At 38.0% G+C, this 23019-nt stretch overlaps 2 protein-coding genes across 2 annotated transcripts; both read right to left on the reverse strand.

The window, feature by feature from the left end:
* Positions 1 to 5618: 5618 nt before the first annotated feature.
* LOC110882155 (zinc finger CCHC domain-containing protein 9-like) lies at positions 5619 to 6522 on the reverse strand. Its single transcript, XM_022130240.1, has 2 exons — positions 5698 to 6522; positions 5619 to 5633 (listed from the first exon to the last, which is right to left on the reverse strand). The coding sequence occupies exons 1-2, from the start codon at positions 6520 to 6522 to the stop codon at positions 5619 to 5621; spliced, it is 840 nt and encodes a 279-aa protein (XP_021985932.1).
* Positions 6523 to 7748: 1226 nt separating this feature from the next.
* On the reverse strand, positions 7749 to 8201 carry LOC110882154 (extensin-like). The gene has a single exon (XM_022130238.1). It carries the CDS (start codon positions 8199 to 8201, stop codon positions 7749 to 7751), a length of 453 nt encoding a protein of 150 aa, XP_021985930.1.
* Between the last annotated feature and the right edge of the window lie 14818 nt (positions 8202 to 23019).

Consider the following 23019-nt stretch of genomic DNA (forward strand, 5'->3'; position numbering starts at 1 on the left):
TCTCCTGGCTTTTTCTCTTCTTTTTCACCTTGTTTCTTCTCTCTTCTTCACCAGACCAGGGGTCAGACAGTGGTTCCAACAGGGGTTCTGAATTTTCTTCCAACAGTTGTTCACCAACAACAGCAGTAACCACTGCTTCAGCAATTGTATCCACTATTTCTGCACTGGATGTTCCTTCTTCAGTTTCAAGCCCTTCAGGAATTGATTCTAATGCTGCAAAACAAAATTCATCACTAGAAACAACATTCTCAGCATATAGAGCAAAGTTTTCATCACCTAGATCCTCAGGCAAGCTACTCCAATCAACATAACCTTGGGTGAAAAAGCTTTGCTGATCTGCTTGAACAGCTGTTTGTGTAGCTTGTTGAGGTGCAACTTGTTGCACCTGAACCTGAGGAGCTTGGGCTTGGACATATTGTATCTGAGGAACAGTGGTTTAGACATAGTGCACAGGAATAGGTGTTACAGGGTGTGCATAATGAGCAGTGTTTACATGGGCAGCACGGGTATATTGGGAATACTACACAGTGGTTTGGTTATTTTGTGGTCTAGAGCTAGGGTGTGTGATGATTGGTCCACTGTTTTGACTCCTACACTCTCTAGCAAAATGACCTAACCTATTACACTTGTAGCATTTGATCTTTGACTTATCCAACCCTACTTTCAAGTTCCCATGTAACCTTGGAAATTTTCTCCCTGTTCTCTTGTAAAACTTGCTGGTTCTAACACTCAGCAGTGCAAGTTGGTGCAAAATATCCATCCCTTCTAGATCAGTTGGATCAAAATGCTGGAGATCATTGAGTTTAAAAGACAAATTGTCAGAATGCTGGTTTTATCCATTAGCTGTAAAAGCATAATTGGATGAGTAAGAATCAGAGTTGTTAAAAGCTCCACCAGCTGTTATGTCAATGTAATGATCATAACTCGGATCCTTACTACTACCAGATTCTTCCTGACCCAAAAGAACTGTGTTGCCAAATGAATAGTCATCTGCAACCTTCCCAGTCTCTTGTAGCTTCTTTTTCTAGTTCAACTCCCTTTCATAGGCCAGGAGTCTACCAACAAGCTGGGTTAGGGTCAGATCTTTGAACCCAAATGAATTTCTAGTTACAAAAGCAATTGTGTCCCATTTTTCAGGAAGTGACCTAAGAAACCTACTATTTTGTGTTGCATTAGCAAATTCAACCTTAACAAGTTTCAGTTCACTTATGAGACAGCTAAAACGTTCAAACTGTTGTGTTAATGATTCACCCTTAGTGTGACAAAAGGTTTCATACTGTTGGTTCAAAATTTCCCTAGTATTTTCAATTACTTCTTCAGTCCCACCAAACTGTTCCTTAAGTGCATCCCACAATTCCTTAGCACTGTTACAATGTAACAGCCCAACATAAATTTCATTTGGGAGTGCAGATGCAATGATGCTAAATGCCTTGGCATCCAGTTCAGTTTTCTGAAAGTCCTGATCAGAATAGTTTTCAATTTTCTTAGGTACAAGAACTTTTAGATCCTCAGCACTCGGCACCATTGGAACATGTGGTCCAAAGACAACCGACTTCCAACATCTGGTATTCTGTTGAACTAGGATGTGACTCATCCTTCGCTCCCAGATGTTGTATTCAGATTTGACCAACATAGGTGGTTTGAAGAGTGAACCAGTGTTATTAGTGTTATCATGTGATTGTGAAGCCATTTTGGTTGTTTTACAGGTACTGGATGATCAACTTTGTACGTGATTATACCTTACTATGTTTTTTCAACTAAAAACGAACAATCGAAAGTATCAACGAAATTGAGCTGAACTTTTACGTCAAAATGACTGTTAAATCAAATTTGACTGTCCTAGCTCTGATACCAATTGTTAGGATCTGAGTTTCTTTTGATTGTGTTTGTTTAATACGAATGAAGATGAAACAGAGATTAATTGCAGCGGAAATATGAAATAAACTTTTAACACACAATCAATGGAAGAAAAGTTTCAGAAAACATGTTTAACATAGAATCGAATGATTGTATTTGATTACAATAAACAATACTAATGCATGCATGCACAGATCTCCCCCTCAGCCTGAGCTCACTTGATTGTTTGTACAAAATGACTTGTGTGAAAAGAGCTCACAGAACAGTACAGGGTACTATTCTATTTATAGTACAGAACAACCACTGAGCATCTTTGGCTGACGTCACCATGAAAGTGACATCTAACCTCCTAACAAACTCTAACTACTGACCATTACAACCACTAATTACAAACTACTGATTACATATACAAAAGATAAGTAAAACCCTGATTCTTCATTCCACTGCTATAGCTCTAGCAATGCTTTGGTCTTCAATAGTACTTGAGACATATCAGCAGATAGAGTATCAGCACTTTAGTCTTCATCAGTCTTTAGGTCAACAGCAGTTGTGAAGAGTAGTACTTAAGTCTATCAGATGTTAGGAGCCACTGTCAAGGGGAAAGATCTGTTACAGATAACTGCTTATTATGGATCCACTGATCTGAACTAGTTTTGGCTTTATCAACTGTTCCTTTGTAGGGTTCAATCCCAACAACAACTGATCAACAGTTGCACCTAATCTTTCTTCTGGAAAGTTATCTTCCATTACGGCTTCTTTTTGTGCTGATAACAACTTCTCGTTTAAATTATTCTTTAGTCCAATGCTTTTAGCATTGATCCTAATAGGTTTGACCCTTTCTTTCCTACTTAGAGCATCAACGACCACATTCGCTTTACCCGGATGGTAGCGAATTTCACAATCATAATCGTTCAATGTTTCCATCCAACGACGGTGCCTCATATTGAGATCTTTCTGGTTAAACAAGTGTTGGGGGCTTTTGTGATCTGAGTATATCACACAATTGGTTCCATACAGGTAATGACTCCATAGCTTGAGTGCAAAGACAATGGCACCCAATTCCAAATCATGGGTGGTGTAGTTCTTTTCATGCACCTTCAGTTGTCGTGATGCGTAGGAAATCACTTTACCTCTTTGCATAAGCACACAGCCCATACCAGTGTGCGATGCCTCACAATAAACAACGAACTCATCTATTCCTTCAGGCAATGTCAACACAGAAGCATTGCTCAATTTCTGCTTGAGAATCTTGAAAGATTCTTGTTGTTTGGGACCCCAATCAAACTTCACATTCTTGCGAGTTAAAGAAGTTAGTGGTGCAGCTATCCTTGAAAAGTTTTCGATAAAACGCCTGTAATAACCTGCCAAACCTAAGAAGCTGTGAATTTCTATAGGAGTCTTAGGTGCTTGCCAATTCATAATTGCTTCTATTTTAGCGGGATCCACCTGAATGCCATGCTCGCTTACCACATGTCCAAGGAATTGGACTTCTCGAATCCAGAATTCACATTTGGAGAATTTCGCGTAAAGCTTATCCTGTTGTAAAAGTTTGAGGATGCATTAGAGATGTTTCTCGTGATCAGCTTGACTCTTAGAATAAATAAGTATGTCATCAATAAAAATAATGACAAACTTGTCCACATACGGCTTGTAGACTCGATTCATGAGATCCATGAATGCTGCAGGTGCGTTAGTGAGTCCAAAAGGCATCAGTAAGAACTCGTAGTGGCCATATCTTGTTCTGAAAGCGGTCTTGTGTACATCTTTGGTTCTGACCTTCAATTGATGATATCCCGACCTTAGATCGATCTTTGAGAAGAAACTTGCCCCTTGCAGCTGATCGAACAGATCGTCGATCCTGGGCATTAGATAGCGGTTCTTGATTGTTACCTTGTTTAGCTCACGATAATCAATGCATAGACGCATTGAACCATTTTTCTTCTTTACAAACAGAATGGGCACTCCCTAAAGTGACGAGCTTGGTTGAATAAAACCTTTTTCCAATAAATCATCTAACTGTGTTCTTAATTCCTTCATTTCGGTCGGTGCCAAACGATAAGGAGCTCGTGCGACTGGTGCTGCTCCTGGTATAATATCAATTCTGAATTCCACTTGTCTGTCAGGAGGTAAACCAGGTAGTTCTTCAGGAAAAATGTCTGAGTATTCTGAAATAACCGGAATATCTTCTATCTTGAGCTTTGGCACGTCTATCGTCGCATGTGCCATGTAAATGACACAACCTTTCTTCAAACACTTAGATGCCTTAAGCATAGATACTTGATCGAGCAATCCATATTGAGTATCTCCTTGAATAGTAATTGATTCACCATAAGGGGTTTTGATAATAACTTGCTTCTTATCACATGCAATTTGAGCTTGGTTAAGAGATAACCAATCCGTGCCTATAACTATATCAAACCCCGCCAATTTCATCGTTAACAATGACAAAGGAAAACAATGATTCCTAATGGATATAAAACATCCATCTAGAATTGTTGAAGCGGTTTCTAAGGTACCATCAGCTAGTTCTACCTCATATTCAATGTCTAGAGTTTTAGGTGTTGTTTGTTTTTTAAGAGGTAAAACGTCTGCAGTCTGCGGACCACATCTGCAGACATCTGCAGCTGAAGAGGTGGACCAAACCTCTGCAGTCTGCAAGAACAAGACTGTTTGTTTATTAACTTCTGCAAGCTGTTGAAATAAATTGAAATATAAATAAACTGATTTTATTTCGATCAAAAGCGTTTTTTTTAACATTCAAACATAAATAATAGTTATACAATACTGAAATAATATTCATAAAATGACAATAACATTTTTTTAAATAATTGAATCCATGCTTCGATAAAACCTTTTACTCCTGTAGAATGTTAATTTCGTTAAAAAAATATGTACAAAATGTTTGATTTATAAAAACAAATATCACGATTTTCTAATTTACAATATTCTTTTTAGAACAGGAGATATTGGTGTGGCAGAGCTCTCTTCTTCTCCATCGGCGTACGGTGGTCCAACGATGGTGTTTGTTGCATCTTTTCCGATGTCTCATCCTCAATTTCAACCGTCAATCTTCACAAACCCCACCGCCTTGAATATTCCCTCACCGTCATCAATCGTCACCAGAATCAGAACAAAGAGGGTAGTTCGTCAAAGTCAAAGATGCACCACCACCACCGCTGTCAAGGCCATGGCCGGTGGCGGACTCTACTCCGCTCAGCAATTTGAACTTACCACACAAAACATCGACACCGTTCTCGATGACGTCAGACCCTACCTAATTGCTGACGGCAGAAATCTTGATGTTGTTTCTGTTCAGGACGACTGGAGAAGGTTGACAGCAGAGAAGGTTGACGGCTGGAGAAGGTTGACGCCAGCAGTATGTGAACGACTAGAGATGGGTGAACGATTGGAGATGGTGAACGACAGTGGAGGGGCGGCGGAGGTGGAGGGGGTGGCGGTGGAGGTGAGGTGTCGGCTGGAAGTGGAGATGGGTGCTAGGGTTTTGAGGTTTGAAGATGTGGAGGTGTTTTGAAAGAGAGAGTTGTTTTGAAGATGTTTGAAGAGGTTGGTCCAGATCTGCGCGAGGAAGAGCTCTAGAAGAGCTTTTTTAGTGAATTCTCTTCCAAAAAACAAACAAGCTGCAGACCCAAAAGTCTGCGCGTGGTCTGCGCGGCGCAGATATAAGAGGACAGGAAGTACTTCTTGCAAAAAAACAAAAACCCCCTTAATAGGCAGATTCAACAGTTTACTAAATTTATTGTCTACAAAGGACTTATCTACACCAGAATCAAATAAAACTCTAGCATAGACATCATTTATGAGGAAAGTACCTGTTATAACGTTGTCGTTCTGCACTTCCTCCTTGGCATTCATTTGGAAAACTCGAGCATTTGTCTTTTTAGCCTCTCCAGGCTTCTTCGTGTTTTTCGGGCAATTAGGCTTAATGTGCCCCTTCTCATTGCAACCATAACAGGTTGCATTCTTGAGGTCCTTGCACTCCAAAGCTTTATGACCCTTCGTTTTGCAAATTCCACAGGGTCTCTCTCGTGGATCAATAGTGCATTTACCGTGGTGGCGTTTCTTGCAGTTCTTACATACAGGTCTGTCACCTGACTGGTTGGAGCTTTTCTTAAATTCAGAATTACCCTTCTTTTTCTTATCGGAACGTCGAGAGTTATCATTTTCTCTTTTTCTCTTCCCATCATCTGTAGTCCTTACGGACTTATTTCTGATAATATCCAAGGTCAAAGACAAAGACAGATCTACTGCTGACAGGTAAGTTGCTGGCCTGGAAGCCTTCACATGACCTTTCACCTCAGGATCCAATCCACCAATAAAGCATGCAATACGCTTTGGCTCTGGTGTAATTAAATAAGGTACCATTCGAGACATGGCGTTGAAGCTAGTAACACAAGCTGGACAATCTAAATTCTTCATAACCAGAGTTAAAAAGTCAGCTTCAGCTTTCTCTATTTCGTGTTGGGGACAGAAAGTTTCTCTCATTAGATCAACAAATTTATCCCATGACAGATTATAAAGTGGAACTTTCCCTGTGGCCTGTATCAGGGCTTTCCACCAAACTAGAGCTTCACCTTTAAAAGATTGAGAGACAAACTTTACAATATCCTGCTCAACACACCCACTAATATCAACAACTGTCTCCATTTCTTCTAGCCATTTCATACAATCTATGGCACCCTTTTCGCCCGTGAAATCTCTTGGTTTACAAGAGACAAAGTACTTATAAGAACAAGTCTTGGAACGAGGTTCCTGATCAAACACTATCTTTTTTGACGGCTGACTATTCTGATTTGACGAATGCTGAGAATCGTCCTTCTTTGATGTATGTGTTTTGGAAGGGGGCTTAGTATGAGTCACTTATTTGGTCTTCGTGCGAGCAGCACTTGAATCTTTGAACATTCTGCCAACAGCTTTAGTTACAGCATTGTCTATCAATGCTTGCAGATCAGCACCCGTTACATTTAATCATTTGTTATCATTCCTTTCATTAGGGTGACTATTAACCTCTTATGAGTCTGCCATGGTAAAGCTTGAATGCTGTATAACATATGACAACAACTTATTCAGTGGACTTGTATTGAATTATCATATTCTGTGATTCATTAACCATGGTAAAATAGACCATATTGGCTAATCAGATAATTAGATCTATTTAAACTTTTTCATTATAGTTAATCTTGGTTATAAACCATAAAACCATTATGGTGGCACAATGGCCTTGTCACAAGGACAGTTTTTAAATTATAGGCCATGATCTTATTGGATCTAGGCATTAAGGTTTGAACATAATTCTCACCTTTCTTGATAGGAAGTCATAGACTACTACTGTCATTGATGTGCAATTGGAGTAGTTCAGCCTGAAGGCGAAACAATGACATCGCTAATGGATGTTTTAATAAGATTATATCAGCCATGATTCACTAAATATTTTGGCTAAATAAGGAATTGGAAGAATCCAATATAAGGATGACTAGTGTGATTTTCTCGAACCACATTTGTCAAGAGTGCTAACATGTTCTTAGATGTTAACAAGGATTTATCATCTTAAGAAGGCTTTACCATCATGGCCATGTCTAAAATTACATATAGGCTAGGTTATACCTTTAAGATTGTCTTTTGAGGTTTATTGGCAGATCAATTATAAATTGAAATGATAGTTTAATCAATGATATAATGTATATGCATATGTATAATGACAAGTGTAATTTTACGAAAGGAAACTTCTCATAAATAGTCCTAAGAATTACAATAACTTGCCCTAAACGGGTCTTCAAATAAATAAACTTGTCCACGCATGGACTAAAATAAAAAAACAAGTCCACGCAGGGACTTAATTGAAATAGAAATTACAAAATGATAGATAAGGGTCTTTAATGATATTTCTTCTTCTTCCCTTTGATGAAGTTTGCCAAACCCTTAAGAAACTTGCTGTGCTTTCTATCCTTTTCTTCCACACTTCGTTCCACCTCTTCCAACCTTTGCAGAATTTCTTGTGGTTGCGGTTGTTGAAGTGGAGGTTGAGGTTGCTGCTGCTGAGGTTGTGGAGGTGGCGGGTATTGATACCCATAAGCAGGGTACCCAGTTGGGTACGCGGGTGGAAAAGGTGAGGGGTAGAGAGCATTAAAGTTTACTGCCTCAATGTATGGGTCGACAGCAGGTGCGTGATAGTCATAACTCGTGTAAGTTTGAGGCTCAAACGGGTTGTACCCAGTTGTATCTAGGTAAGCAGGGATTGGGTTTTCATAACCCATGGGTGGTGGTGGTGGTGCAGGAGCGACCGGTGCAGAGTCGACTTCTGACACAACATTTGAAGGCCCGCCCATTTGTGAGTCTTCAAAGATAGGAGGATAGTTGCTGGAGTTTTGTGGGGTGCTGAAATGGAAACCCCCTCGCACGGACATCCGTGCGCTTCTTCTCCGCCTCGATGGTTCTGGCGGCGGAGGCTGCTCTGGTGGTGGCGGTGGCGTGACCGCTTGAAAGTGTGGGTCCTCAGAGGGAGCCCGTTGTGGTGGAGGTGAGTTGTGGTGAGGGGGAGTAAACTCCCAGTTGTAAGTGCTCTACCTTTCGGCCCATATGTCGGGGCCTCTGTATGGCGATCCTGCAAAAGAAGAACCGCTGGAGATCTCTATAGGATGCGTAGGCCTCCCAGAAGGTGGCATGGCGGGATCTGGATTGTCGTCCACATCCATATCCTGATATTCAGGAAAGTGATCTGCTAGCCCCAATGGGTTATGTCTAGGGGCGGCAATTCTTGACACGACCCGTTAACCCGACCCGAACCCGACACGAAAAAAACAATTTTGGGTCGACTAACATGACCCGTTTAAAAAAATGGATCGGGTTCGGGTTGACCCGTATAAAAATGGGTTGACCCATTAACCCGTTTAACTATTTAGATAAAAAAATCTTTTATTTTTTTGTTTTTATTTTTTTGGTTTCTATTTTACATGGTTAGTTATAGTAATGTTAATTTTGACACATTATATTATTTATTTATGACACTCATACTCATCATTAAACATGTTATCGATAACCCGCTTAAAACCGAACAACTTGTTTATAAATCATCAACTTATATCACTCATTTAAAAATATGGGTTTAACGGGTCGGGTTCGGGTTGACCCAAATTAATATGGGTCGGGTTAGGGTTGAAATCTTTGACCCGAATAATAATATGGGCCGGGTTTGGGTTGAACATTTCAACCCAACAACCCGCCAACCCGTAAACCGTCAACCTGCCAACCCATCAACCGGACACGATTGCCACCCCTAGTTATGTCCCACTGGTTCATCAATTTGGTCAATAGGGTTGAAACGACTTTGAAAATAAGGAGTGGGGTTCTGGAAAGAATGATGGGAACCCGAATGTTGCAAGGAATGGTGCGAGTGGTGCGAGTCCTGAGGCTCTTCTTCTTGATGTGGCCCAAAAGAGTTATGGTAAGAGGGCGAAGAACTGAGTGAAACGGAACGTCTCGCTGGTTCGAGGTAATTTCTCCAATCCACGTGTGAGTCGGAGCTGTAAGTTGCAGAAGGAGTTCGTCTATGCGAAGGCTCTGCTTCGTGATCATGTCTTCCTCTCATTGGTGCCTTGCCTCATCCTCCTCTACCTCGGATTCTAGGTGGCATGTTTAGTATGTAGTCCTGTCAAAAACAAGGAAACAAGCAAAATATATAAACCAAATAAGATTAAGATTAATCCTAGGCCGTTTGCCTAGACTTAGAAGTCAAGGAATGTGCTACTGTGTCATTGAGATTAAACACTGTTAGTGCATTACGTCTATTAACTTCGTCTTGTATCATGTAATAGGATAGGATAGGATATCCAGTGCACGAGGTTTGAGAAACAATTGTTAGAGAGTTAGCTTGTGATTTCGCTCATATGTACATGCCATATAAGCGAAATCAGAAACATCAAATTTCGCACATATGTACATGGTCATATAAGCGAAATCATGCATCCTATATATAGTGCACTGTTCATTCATTTGGTATCGCAACTTCCGGAATTGTAACGAAGTGCTGCCAAAATCTGTCCAGGTTGTAATTGATGTTAAAATCAATATAAGTGACAGATATTATAGTATCAAGCTGTTTACACGTCCGTTTCACTGATTCCGCCTTTGAACCAGATATAAAGCTCTTCTGATCGACTCAGTCGGGTCAAACAACGATCCTACAAGTGGTATCAGAGCTCAGGAAGAAGAGTTTAGCTTGATATCATCCTCATTTTGACTTCTACACCTTCTTTCATCATTTCAGAGAGATTTATCGGTCAAAATTCGCTCAAAATTTCACAGATTATAGATAATTGGACATAGATAAACCCTTGAAAGTTGGACATTGAAATTCGGACTAAAAATGGACCAAATTGACCTCGGACTTGATTTCGCTCATACGAACATCTTGTGATTTCGCTTATAAGTCATATTGATTTCGCTCATGGGTCACATAATCTGAAGGATTTCGCTCATATGTCCACCTCAAAACCCTAATTTCGCTCCAAAGGTCACTCAGAATCCTGATTTCGCTTTTGTGGAGATCCTAATTTCGCTCTTGTGTCACACATATCTTGGGATTTCGCTTTTGTGTCACATATTCATTAAGATTTCGCTCCAAGGGTATCCAAAACCCTAATTTCGCTCCAAGATACACGTGATTTCGCTCATAGGGTTCAATCTGATTTCGCTCAGAAGTTCAGTCTGATTTCGCTTGAGTGTCATATTTCGCTCGAAAGTGAACTTTTTCGTGTCGGGATCATTTCGCGTCGATCGAGTGTCAGTCTATTACAGTTTATTTGATATTGATTATACTGATTGTGTTTGTTTCAAAATCTGTCCAGGTTTACATCATGGCTGAGGAATTCTACAACACGTTTTTCAACGCGTTCACATCCGAATCGTCTGAGGTTACAAATGTTACACCAAAAACCATCACGAAGGCGATCAACGAAAACATCAAGCATGATAATTTTTACGGAACACAATCAAAACCACCAACTCTGGAAAGCATTGAGGATTATACATGGTGGAAAGAAAGGTTCATCAACTGGGTAAAAGCATATGCACATGAAAGCTGGTTCTGTTTAGAATTTGGACACGAAAGGCCAAAAGATGATAAAGGAGAAGAACTTCCATTCAAGAGGCTACCGAGAGAAGACAAAGCAGAATACGCAGCTGAACAAAGAATGATTGCTTTGATCCAGACAGCAATCAGAAATGATATATTTGCTCTGCTTAATCATGATGGATCATCAAAATCAGTTTGGGAAGCTTTACGAGTTAAAGCTGAGGGGGGAAAACAGATTAGAAAGAATAAAATTGCCTTACTTAAAAAAGAATTTGATCTGTTTAATAATATAAAAGGAGGCACAGTGAGACAAATGATAGAGAGATTCTGTCACCTTAAAATCGAACTTGAGCGTTTTAAAATTGATAAAACAAGAGAGGAACTTATTGATAAAGTCATTGAAGCGTTACCACGAGCTGATCAGTGGCAAACTTTGTTTTTATCCTAAAAAATGATGCTTCATATGACAATATTGCTCTTGATGTTTTGTTTGAAAAGATTGAAAGTCATGATTTGGAGTTGCAGAAACAGAACAAGATGACTGGTTCTTCACATCAACAGAATGTTGGTTTGTACTACAAAGGCAGTATATCTTCTGATAGAGGCATTGGTTCACCAAAAACAACATTTAGTGGTGAAAAGATGAAAGAACCACCAACTACTTCAACAAGTCATCATTCTGGATATCATTCATCTTCAAAGTCAAATTCTGATGAAGCTGAAGAAATTCTGTGCAACATTGCTCTCAAATTGAAGAATTCTCCCGCAATGAGCATCAATGCAGCTAAGCAGCAAATGAGTTTTCTTGCATCTGTTCTGGAGTCATATGAAGGTCTAGTAGCTGGCAAAATTGGAAACTCTGAATTGACCAAAGAAGATTACGACCTAATTGATCCGGAAGAGATGGAACTCATTGACATCCGTTGGTGTTTAGCCAGTTGTATTCGCAGAGCTCAGAGGTTTATGGAGATTACCGGGAAACAATCGCTTGGAGGTAGGGATGGGATTGGTATAGTACCCGTACCTATACCCGTACCAGTACCGAAAATACCGGTACCGAATTTGAACAAAACTAGGTACCAAATACCGTACCAAATATATAGGTATGGTACGGGTACGAGTACGGGTACTGGTACGGGTATTTTCGGTACAGTACCCGCTTGGTACCATTTTGTTTTTATTTACTTTTTGAGCACTTGTACGAGTACTAAATAGGTAAAATTGACATGGGTACCAATATAGTACGAGTACTAAATTGGTAAATTTGGTACGAGTACCAATACGATACAGGTACCATATAGGTAAAATCAATACGAGTACACTATAAATAACATAATATGAAATAAAACATAATACAAAAAACTTTTAAAGGTATACATAGAATTCGGTACCAGTACCCGTTTTTACCCGTACCCGTAGCAATACCGAAAGTACCGAATACCAAAATCAATAAAACTGGGTACCGATACATGTACCAAATACCTAAAATCGGTACGGGTACAGGTACAGGTACAGGTACGGGTACGGTATGAGTACGAGTACGGGTATTTGGGAAAAAAAGCCCATCCCTACTTGGAGGTGCTTCAACAAAACTTGGATTCGACAAATCCAAAGTGACCTGCTTCAGATGCAAGCAAAAGGGTCATTTCAAAAGAGAATGCAAAAACTCTGAAGTTGCTGAAGGAAATGAACGTCCTTTCAACGATGACTATTATCGAAAGGCGATCTACCATCGAAGCAGAGAAGAGCCAAAGTTGATTGAAGATAAACCGAAAGAAAAATCAAGAGCTTATGCTGTAATTTACGAGGATGAAGGTTATGATTGGAGCTCAATTTATCCAGAAGAAGATCGTTTAAAGAATGTTCGAAAAACAGCTCATGGTAGAGCTATGCCAGAGGAAAGAAAGTTTGTTTTTGTTGCTGAGATTCAAGATGAAAACAAAGACAAAGACACTGCTGAAATCCATGAAGAAAAAGTTGAGATCAAAGAGAAAACTCGAGAAGAGATCTTGAGTGAGAAGACTTACAGAGAAAGAAACGTGGTCTACAACAGAATGGATGAGATGCAGGAAGAGTATGAGAGTGCTGTTAGCAACAGAAGATGGGATAAGAAGAGAGAGTGTTACTACAACAGAGAAGGTGAACCGGTTGTTCCAAAGAAAGACATAATCTTTGATGATGTTCTTCTTATAATTCCTTTGAGAGCTGAGTACTATAGTAAGGTGATGGAAGATGACACATATGCTAAAAGGCATGAAAAGGAGATCAGATACGCTATGTTATCGTGTTTGAGAAAAAGGGATGAAGAGAAAATGAAGAAGAGTGTTGAAGAGATGGTGAACAATCTGAAGAAAAATGCTGATGAAGTCAACACAGAAGCTGTTGAAATTGAAGTTGTGAAAGAAGCTGTTACTGAAGAACAGCAGATTGAAGAAGAGGTGAAGAAAGAAGAAAAGAATGAGAATTTGGAAGCTGGTGATGCTAGTGATGAAGTCAGTGTTGAAAAGAAACAAGATGAGGCTGAGATGAAGCAGACAGAAACTGCATAAAACACCGAAGTGCCAATCACTGAGGTAAATTCTGATTCTGAAAACTTGAAACAGATTGATCAGTGCAAGAAATGCATAGAACCGTGCAGAGCTTGTACTAAAAAAGATGAGGAATTCAGAACAAGAGATCTTGAATTCACAAAAATTGAAAAGATTTTCAAAGAAAAATGCAAAGAAATGCTAGAAAAAGAAAAGTTTTTAAAGAAAATGATGAAAAACTTTCATGAAAATGTAAAAAATTAGAAAAAGAAAATGAAGTTTTGAAAGAAAATGTTTTGAAAATGACAAATGAATGCGAACAAAAAGAAATTGCTTGTCAAGAAATGAAAAAGGAATATGACTCAATGAAATTATCATATCACATTACAAAAGAGTCATATGAAAAAGTGAAAGAAGAAATGAAATATGCTCAATCTAGAATGAATTATCTTTCTGAAACAACCAAAGAGCTTAAACGAATGTATGCTATAAAACAAGATGTTGTTAACTCCTATATTGAGGATGTTGCTAAGTTAAAGCGACAGATTGCTGATTTAGAACAGGAAAACAACAAGTTAAAAAGTTACCACGTGTCGTCATATGTGCTTGAAAGAATTTTCAATATAAAACCGGGTGATGGTGAGTCTGAGCAGAACAAGAAAGGCATTGGCTCAGAGTTTCATCAAGTTCCACCACCGGAAAAGTTTGCATTTTATGATGAGGAAAAGGTCGAAAAAGCTTTCAACATGGTAGATCAATTGCCAGACAACATTGACATAACCTATTCCAAATCTGATGATTCTCATGATTCAGAGGTGGTAGGTAAAGTCGTTGAAAGTGTGTTAAAAGAAGAGTCGATTGTTACAGGTAAATCTGAATCACAGGATGAAGATGAAGGAAATCTTCATGATGGATATCTGAAGAACATAAAATCCGAGAAAAATTTGAATGATGATTCAAAGGGATTGGTTTATATCATGATTGGGTCAGACAAATTATTCTTATGTTGTATTCCCGATTCAGAATGTGATTTCAGAAAAGGTTGATAAAGTTTTCAAAATGGTTGAGATTGAGAAGTCTGAGATTTCAAAGTTTGTTGGTAAGAGTCGTAAAGGTTCGTATAACAAACCTGGTTTCAAGAAGAAAAACATGAAGGCTGGGTTGGGTTATAAGAAGAAACAGAATCGAAACAAAAATGAGACGCCAAATTATCAGGCAAAAATGAGTTTTGTTTAGGGAAACGGTTTAGCTGAAGAGAAAGAAGTTAAACTTGGACGACAGTCTAATGATGAGTTTCATGCACAAAAGAAAAAGCAACAACCACAGGTCAAAGATGTGTCCATGAGAGCATGTTTCAAATGTGATCAAAAAGGACATCTTGCACGCAAATGTCCAAATCTAAAACCTGTGGATGTTGACAAAAAGAAGATTGATGTTGAGAAACAAAAATCTGAGAACGAAAGACAAAGGTCAACCAAATTTTATTCGAAACAAACTTGGAGGTACAATACAAACAAGTTTGTATCAAATCAAAATTGGAAATCAAACCAGAACAGGTTTGATTCAAGACAGACCTGGAATTCTCACACACCCAGATTCAGAACAACACAGAGTTGGAAAACAACAATTGATATGACAAAACCCCAAGAGTTTTGGAAACCAAAGAATGTTGTTCAAAATCAAAGTGTTCAAAAAGATTCACATTTTTACAAACGAGGAACACCAAAAGGTCAAACATGGAGTGTTAAGAACCATGTTAAATTGGTAAAAGATGAGAAAGTTGAAATCAAAATTGAAAAAGTTTTTGTGAAAAATGACAAAGAGTTTCCAGCATTGAATGAAAATTATTGTGTTGAAATGCCTAAGGTTCAACAGACCTAGGCTAAATTGTTCAAGTAATTCAGTTAGTTGAATGTGCAGGTGCTCAAGAATACCAAAGACTGTGAGATTGGAAGCTGGAGCAGCCTGGCACAACAAGAGGAGGAGGCTGCTGCTGGACCCTGTGTTGGTTGAAACAGGGAGTTTATTTGTTTTTCTGTACATAAATAAACAATATTTTCAAAACACTAAAAATTTGAAAAATTAAAAACCAAAAATATGTTTGTTTTAATTTTTGTCAGAAATAGAAAATTTCAAAAATATATGTTGATTGAATACGCCGAAACCCTCACGGCTGAACAAACATGATTACTTTTACCAGATTGAAAAACGGTTTTCAAACTGTAAAAATCAATGTGTTGAAAATCATGGGGGTACTTTATGTTAGTTTTTCTGCTAACTGTGCTATATAGTATGTTATATTTTCTGTAATTCGGTACACGATAAGCAAAACATGGATGGCGAGACAAAGCTATCAGCATCGTATTGTCAAATTTCCTTTAATGGTTTTGCATTTTAGGGGGAGAAAAATTGTCAGAAAATACAAAAACATTAGAAAATTTGAAAAATACAAAAACATGATAAAATTCAAAAATTGAGTTTTGCGTAAAAAGAGGAAATGATAGTACATCAGTAGACAGTTACAGTATGCTAAAGAATTGTAATGTTTAAATACTGTTAAACAGTCTCACTGATGATATGTCAATAGGTTTTTAGACATTTAGTAAACTTTTTCGGGATATAAACCTAAATTCAAACACCGGCTTATTTCGTGGGGAACACTACTTGGATATATAGGTAACCCCTGAAATCTTGTTTGAAAGGTCCCTTATTCTGAGATACTAGGTCTTTATACTCAGTGATATCTGGGGTATTATTCTGGGACTTCTGCTGAATGGAAGTTCTGACCTAGTCCCCGAATAATACTTTTCGCAAATGCTTAAAACATAGCATCGCCCTCAGCAAGCTGATGAAACAACAAAATTGATAGTCGCTGCTGTTGTAATTAAAAGATCCTCTAAAGGGGACACACCGAAAAGTCGAAGCCGTCATCTCTCTGCGTATACGGAAGTATCGACCTGAGCTCTCACGACCCTCGCATTTAACCCCTTACAGATATCATTTGTGGTATAATCACCTGTAAGACTGAATATTGGGATCTGGATACGGGAGTATATTCAAGAGGTGGGACACATGAATGAGTTTAAGTCTTAAAACACCTAATTCGTATCCTGAATCAGTTGAAATGTGTGTGAAAATTTAAGTGGATCAGTATATCGACAATTTAAGTGAATTGTTTAATTCTTAATGTGTAACTAAGCTCAACGGTACTTGTGATTTGTCAAAAACTGATATGATCCTCTGACGAATACTTAAACAAAAATATTGTTTGTAAATATGTCTGTAAATATGTTTGTACATATTTCTTTACTGCTTTATTTTTTCAGAAAATTCAAAAAGATTTTGATTTCTTTTTTATTTTCGATAAACCGATGTCTGAAATGCTGAGTTTCAAAATCTAAGTAAGTTGATTGTGTTTCTGAAAATAAAACAAGTTCATTAATTTGAAACTTGAATTAAAATCAAAAATTTCAAAAACAGTTTGTGACATCTCCAAGGTCATTAACTTGAACTTGAATGATTAACTGTGAGGGAGTTGGATTCTTTAATACTGTCAAATCTGTAAAGTTTGTTGATAGGGGGAGTGGATTAGAGCATTTGTTTGATAATATGAAAACATTGTATTTATAAATGTTTGAGTGTTTGCAGATAGTCCAGACTACGATCCCAAGAGCAGAGTCAAAGGGGGAGTCTAAAGACAAGCTTGAAGCAAAGAGGAGCTTGTAGATGGAAAGCTAGGCGTCGATCCCAAAGCACGAAAGCTTGACGAAAGGGGGAGCCTGAAGCTGATAGAAGAAGAGAAAGATTGTTGGATGCTTACATTGTTACAACTTGAAAGGAAAGGCAGAATGATCAAGATTGAAGATGTGTCATATTGAAGATTAGTCACTGAAGACTTCGTCAATATCCGAGGGGGAGTCTGTTAGTGCATTACGTTTATTGACTTCGTCTTGTATCATGTAATAGGATAGGATAGGATATCCAGTGCACGAGGTTCGAGAAACAATTGTTAGAGAGTCAGCTTGTGATTTTGCTCATATGTACATGCCATATAAGCGAAATCAGAAACATCAGATTTCGCTCATATGTACATGGTCATATAAGCGAAATCATGCATCCTATATATAGTGCACTGTTCATTCATTTGGTATCGCAACTTCCGAAATTGTAACGAAGTGCTGCCAAAATCTGTCCAGGTTGTAATTGATGTTAAAATCAATATAAGTGACAGATATTATAGTATCAAGCTGTTTACACGTCTGTCTCACTGATTCCGCCTTTGAACCGGATATAAAGCTCTTCTGATCGACTCAGTCGGGTCAAACAACGATCCTACAAACACAAAAGGCTAGTGTTTAATTCACTCAATGTGTAGGATCGATTTCGACCTGAATGAGTCGTTCGGAAGAGCTCTCGTACGTTTCAGAGGCGGAAACTAAGAAACGAACTTGAAAACAGCTTGAAATACACTATAATCCTCTTGTACATTCAAATAACAGTGTTTACAATGAGAGGAAATACCGGCAGCACTTCGGTATCACTTTGCCTAACCGTTACAAATGAACTTGTATGAAACCTATTTATACTAGACAGACCTACCGTTTGAAATCCCTCAAACGGACACTAATTCAAACTAAAGGGCTTTTCAAACGGTTACATGCTCATGCGGAAGCCATAAAAATGATTACAATATTCAAACGGCAGCCTCCTATTCCAAACTAAAGTCAACACTTTCAAACAATTAGAACTAATTCTATGGCCATTCAAACCTATGATTGGTCCTTTCAAACGGCAACATCTTATTGGACCAAGCTTCATTTGTCTTATGTGAGAATGATGCAATGATGATGTCATCATTGTGATGTCATCATCAAAGATGATGACATAATCTGTGATCAAATCCGCAACGAACCCGAGACTTGATATTAAGACGAAGACGACAGATGACTGCACCAACAGACTCCCCCTCAAATGTTGACGAGTCTTAAGTGTCGAGTCTTCAACGACTTCAGTCTTTATCAGTCTGAACACTCTCTGAAATATCTCACAGTGTAAGCATCCTCAAATCTTTCTCTTCTCTTTTCATCATCATCTACAGACTCCCCACGAACAATCTCTACTCGGATGTCTTCAGACTCCCCCTTTTGAAATGCTGGGATCGCAGTCTGGCATGTTGAAATCACAAAGTCTTCAGGTATCGGAACCTGGATCTCTATCTCCTAGAAACCTGCATATCCTCTACCTCACAATAAATTTTCTGATGATAACTTGTAAGAATAATCTCATCATCTAATGAATCACTCGCAAAAATTATACATTCAAAGAATGATTTTACAATGTTAATCTTTGAAGATTCACTTGAAGGTATATCATTTTTTCAAAACAACACACTCTCCCAAACCATCTGTTCATCATGTTTAGCACCCGGAATTTTGAAAATCAGCTTTTCAATATCAGTTGTCGAAAATCTTTATTTTGGATTTTTGACATAAAAGAAATAAAATGCAGTAAAGAAATATTCACAAACATTATTTTTGAGAGTTTGTGTAAGAGGATCATATCAGCTTATGAGACAAATCACCAACATCGTTAAGCTTGATTTCATTTTAAATTCTAAACAATTTACCTAGATTGTCAGTATACTGGTCCACTTAAATTTTCACACAACGTTCAACTGATCCGAGATACGATATTAATGTCTTAGAGACTAAAACTTATCCGTGTGTCCCACTACTTGAATATACTCCCGTATCCAGATCCCAATATTCAGTCTTACAGGTGAGTATACCTAGATGATATCTGTAAGGGGTTAGGTGCGAAACCGTGAGAGCTCAGATCAGAACTTCCGTTCAGCAGAGAGATGACGACTCGACTTTTGGTGGGTCCCCTTTAGAGGATCTTTTTTACAACAGCAATGACTATCAATTTTATTGTTTCATCGATTTGCTGAGGGCGGCGCTTTTTCAAGCATTTGCAGAAAGTATTATCCGGGGACTAGGTCAGTACTTCCATACAGCAGAAGTCCCGGGATAATACCCCAGATATCACTAAGCATAAAGACCTAGTATCTCAGAATAAGGGATCTTTCAAACAAGATTTCAGGGGTTACCTATATATCCAAGAAGTCGTTACCCACAGAATAAGCAAGTTTGAAATTTTTAAGTTTATATCTCGTCACAGTTTATTAAATGTGCAAAAATCTACTGACACATCCACAGTAAGATTGTTTATCACTTTTAAACTTTCCAATTCTTTAGCATGTTATGATAGTCCGCTGATGTACTATCATTTCCTCTTTTACACAACAAACTCATTTTTGGATTTTATCATGTTTTTGTCTTTTTCAAATTTCCTAATGTTTTTGGATTTTCTGAAATTTTCTACTCCCCCTAAAATGCAAACACATTAACGAAAATTGAAAACAAACTGTACAGAAACAAGACAACCGATATCAAATCGCATCAATTCGCAATTCACTTTTGGCATAAACAATCAGAATGATTTTTCTTAACTTTGTTTTAATCAAAATGATTTTTCTGGAAAATAAGTTTGGTTGATTTTACCACTTGTAGGTATATCAATACTATGTTCGGGGATGTGGTTCATCATCTTGTTTCTCAATCACTTGTAGGAAAATGCAAGTACAAATTAATGTCCTTGATTTACCATATGCACAAGTTATGCACAAACAAATCTGCTAACCACTTGTAAACAAACATAAACAAACCTTTTTTACCGTTTGCATGATTGACATTACCGTAGTAAAATCCTCAAGAAAGATGCCGATACCTGCTCCTCGCTTAACAACCTGGGAGCTCCGGCATAGTCCTTCACCCTGTAAAATTTTAACAATTTCAAACACTTTCAAATTATCCTAATTAAACATGAAAGATGCCGATTCCTGATCCACGATTACCAACTTGGGATCTCCGGCAAGTCCGGTGTTTTACTCAAACATAATGTCCACCCAAGCCTCACCAGCCTTGGGTGACTTTGGAACACATCTGTCCCACCAACATTTTGATTTATAAAATTCTTTAGCACCCTTTACCTTCTTATCAACCATCTTCCCGAAAATGTGTTTGACTTTCCCGTTGAAAGCCTTCTCAACATCAAATTCTCCTTTATCAGCGAAGAATTGATTTAAGATCTCTACCTTTCCCACTTTCTTCATCAAATTTTCCTTTGACAATGACGGAAAATTCTCATCGTTCATCACAGGAACGGAATTCACAATCCTTTTATCAACCAATGATTCCTCTGATTTTATGGAATCAGATTCATTGTCAGAATTACCCTCAGATTTAACAACCCATTTTTGTTTACTTAAATCACCTCTTCTTTTGTAAAAACTTTTTGAACTTTCTCCTTCCTCAGAAGTAGAATTTTCAAACCTTTTTACAATTTTTACAGATTGTTCTTTCCTATCAACACAAGTCTTTCTCAAAACAAAGTTAGAAGAAACTCCCTGTTTTTGGTAGTTAGTCTTGGGGCAATTCCAAGCTATATGTCCAACTTCCTGGCATTTGAAACAGGTTCTTCTGTCAACTCTTTGAGCAGATTTTCTCATATTCTTCTTCACTTCAGCAAGAAACTCTTGATTTGACTGCTTCCAGAACGGTTTCTTCTGTTCATCCTCTGAACTTCCTCCTGAAACAAATTTTGTTTTAGGTTTATAAGTGTTCTGATTTTTATAATTTTCTGAAAAATTGAAACCAAGACCTTTCTTTTTGAGATTACCATTATGGTTTGGTTTCTTTCGATAACCTGAACCATAACCGTAACCCTTTTTCTTGTTCAATCTCTGTTGAACTCTTGAAGTGTACTTTTTAGGTTTTTCAGTAAGATTTACATCTTTTATTTCAGAAATATTAATTTCTGTTAATTTGAAAACCTGTTTGATCATTTCAGTTTTGACACTTCTTATTGGGAATTCCTCATCAGAATATAATTTGTCTGAATCATCCAATGTATATGCTACTTTGATTGATTCGTCATTCAAATTAGATTTTGATAACAGAAATTCTTTATTGTAAACCCTCTTAACCGGCGAACTCGGATTTTTCTCAGATGAACTCGAACTATCAGACTTAGACTCCGACTTTGACTCTTCATCCATATCCAACACCTGATCAACAACTCTTTTGACTAACTTAGACTCATGATCAGTGTCAGACGCTGTGAATGTAACATCAATATTGTCTGGTAATTCATCAGTGATTTAAGACTTTAATTTGATGTTTAGAGCCTTGTCTACTTGTTCTTCGTTTGGTTTCCTGGGGGAATAACTTTCAAAGATAGGAGGCGGACATCTGTTATACTTGACACTTGGTTTCTTACCAGTATCCTCTTCTTTTTCTTTCTTCTTGAACGCTTCAAGACCTGCGACAGTAGGATAAACACGATCAATCAGATAATCACAAGTTGTATAACTCAAAAGTAATCGGTTAATCCTTTCACTTTCAATTCTCTCAAGTTCCAACTCCTTCTTCAAGTTAGCACAGTCTTCAATATAGTCATTGATGACACTTTGCTTTGTCATTAAAGTTGCACTCATCTTGTCATTTGCCTTCTCAATTTCTGCATTCGTTCTTTTCAAACTGTCAACTGTCCTGTTCAGTACATCGTATGACTCTTTAACATACTTCACATCAGACAGTAAATCTTCCTTCATTTTCTCTAACTCAGCAATCTTTTTGTCTTTCTCATCACAGTCTTTGCAAGATTCTGAACATTTCTCACAAGGCTTAGTAACTTCAACCACCTTTTCAACTATCTTTTCGACTTCGACAATCTTTTCAACTTCAACAAGTTTCTCGACTTCGACAATCTTTTCTATTTCGACAATCTTTTCTACTTCGACAATCTTTTCTACTTCGACCACCTTTTCAACTTCAACTATTTTCTCAACTTCAACAATCTTCTCTATTGCAATCTCAGCAGTTGCTTCATCTTTTGTTTCTACAGCTTCAGTCTTCGCCTTTTCATCAGCGAGTAGCTTTGCTGCTTCTAGCTCTCTCTGCAATCGAGCAATCTTCTTCTGATTCAGCATCTCAACTTTATCTGCATAGAAAAAATTAAAACTGTCAGGATCAATGCTTTTTCTACATTTGTTAAGATACTCTTCCTCATCATCCGTATCAACATCACTTCCAAGATCTAGAAATATTGGAATCCTTTTCTGAAAATCCTCATTTTGATCCAGAATTCTGGTAACAAGTGCCACATCTGGTTTAGTTCCACTAGGTATATACTTATCCCAGCTAAACCCCTGTGCAACAACCTCATCACTTTGGTCTATTATCCCATAATAAGCTTTCCTATTGGCTTCTTCAATCATTTTCCCATGAGCCGTTTGCGGTTCCTTTTGTTGAGGTTTTTGATCGATTTGATGAAAGATTGATTTCTGATAGTAATTGCTCTTTTCTTGACTACCAGTTGACTCTTGGTTCTTACATTCCCGTTTAAAGTGACCTTTTCCTTTACATCGGAAACAGGTAACCTTTGACTTGTCAAAACCAAGTGGAGAGGTAGCCATTCCTCGAA

The sequence above is a fragment of the Helianthus annuus genome, chromosome 10 (assembly GCF_002127325.2).
Source record: "Helianthus annuus cultivar XRQ/B chromosome 10, HanXRQr2.0-SUNRISE, whole genome shotgun sequence".
NCBI classification, from domain to species: domain Eukaryota; kingdom Viridiplantae; phylum Streptophyta; class Magnoliopsida; order Asterales; family Asteraceae; genus Helianthus; species Helianthus annuus.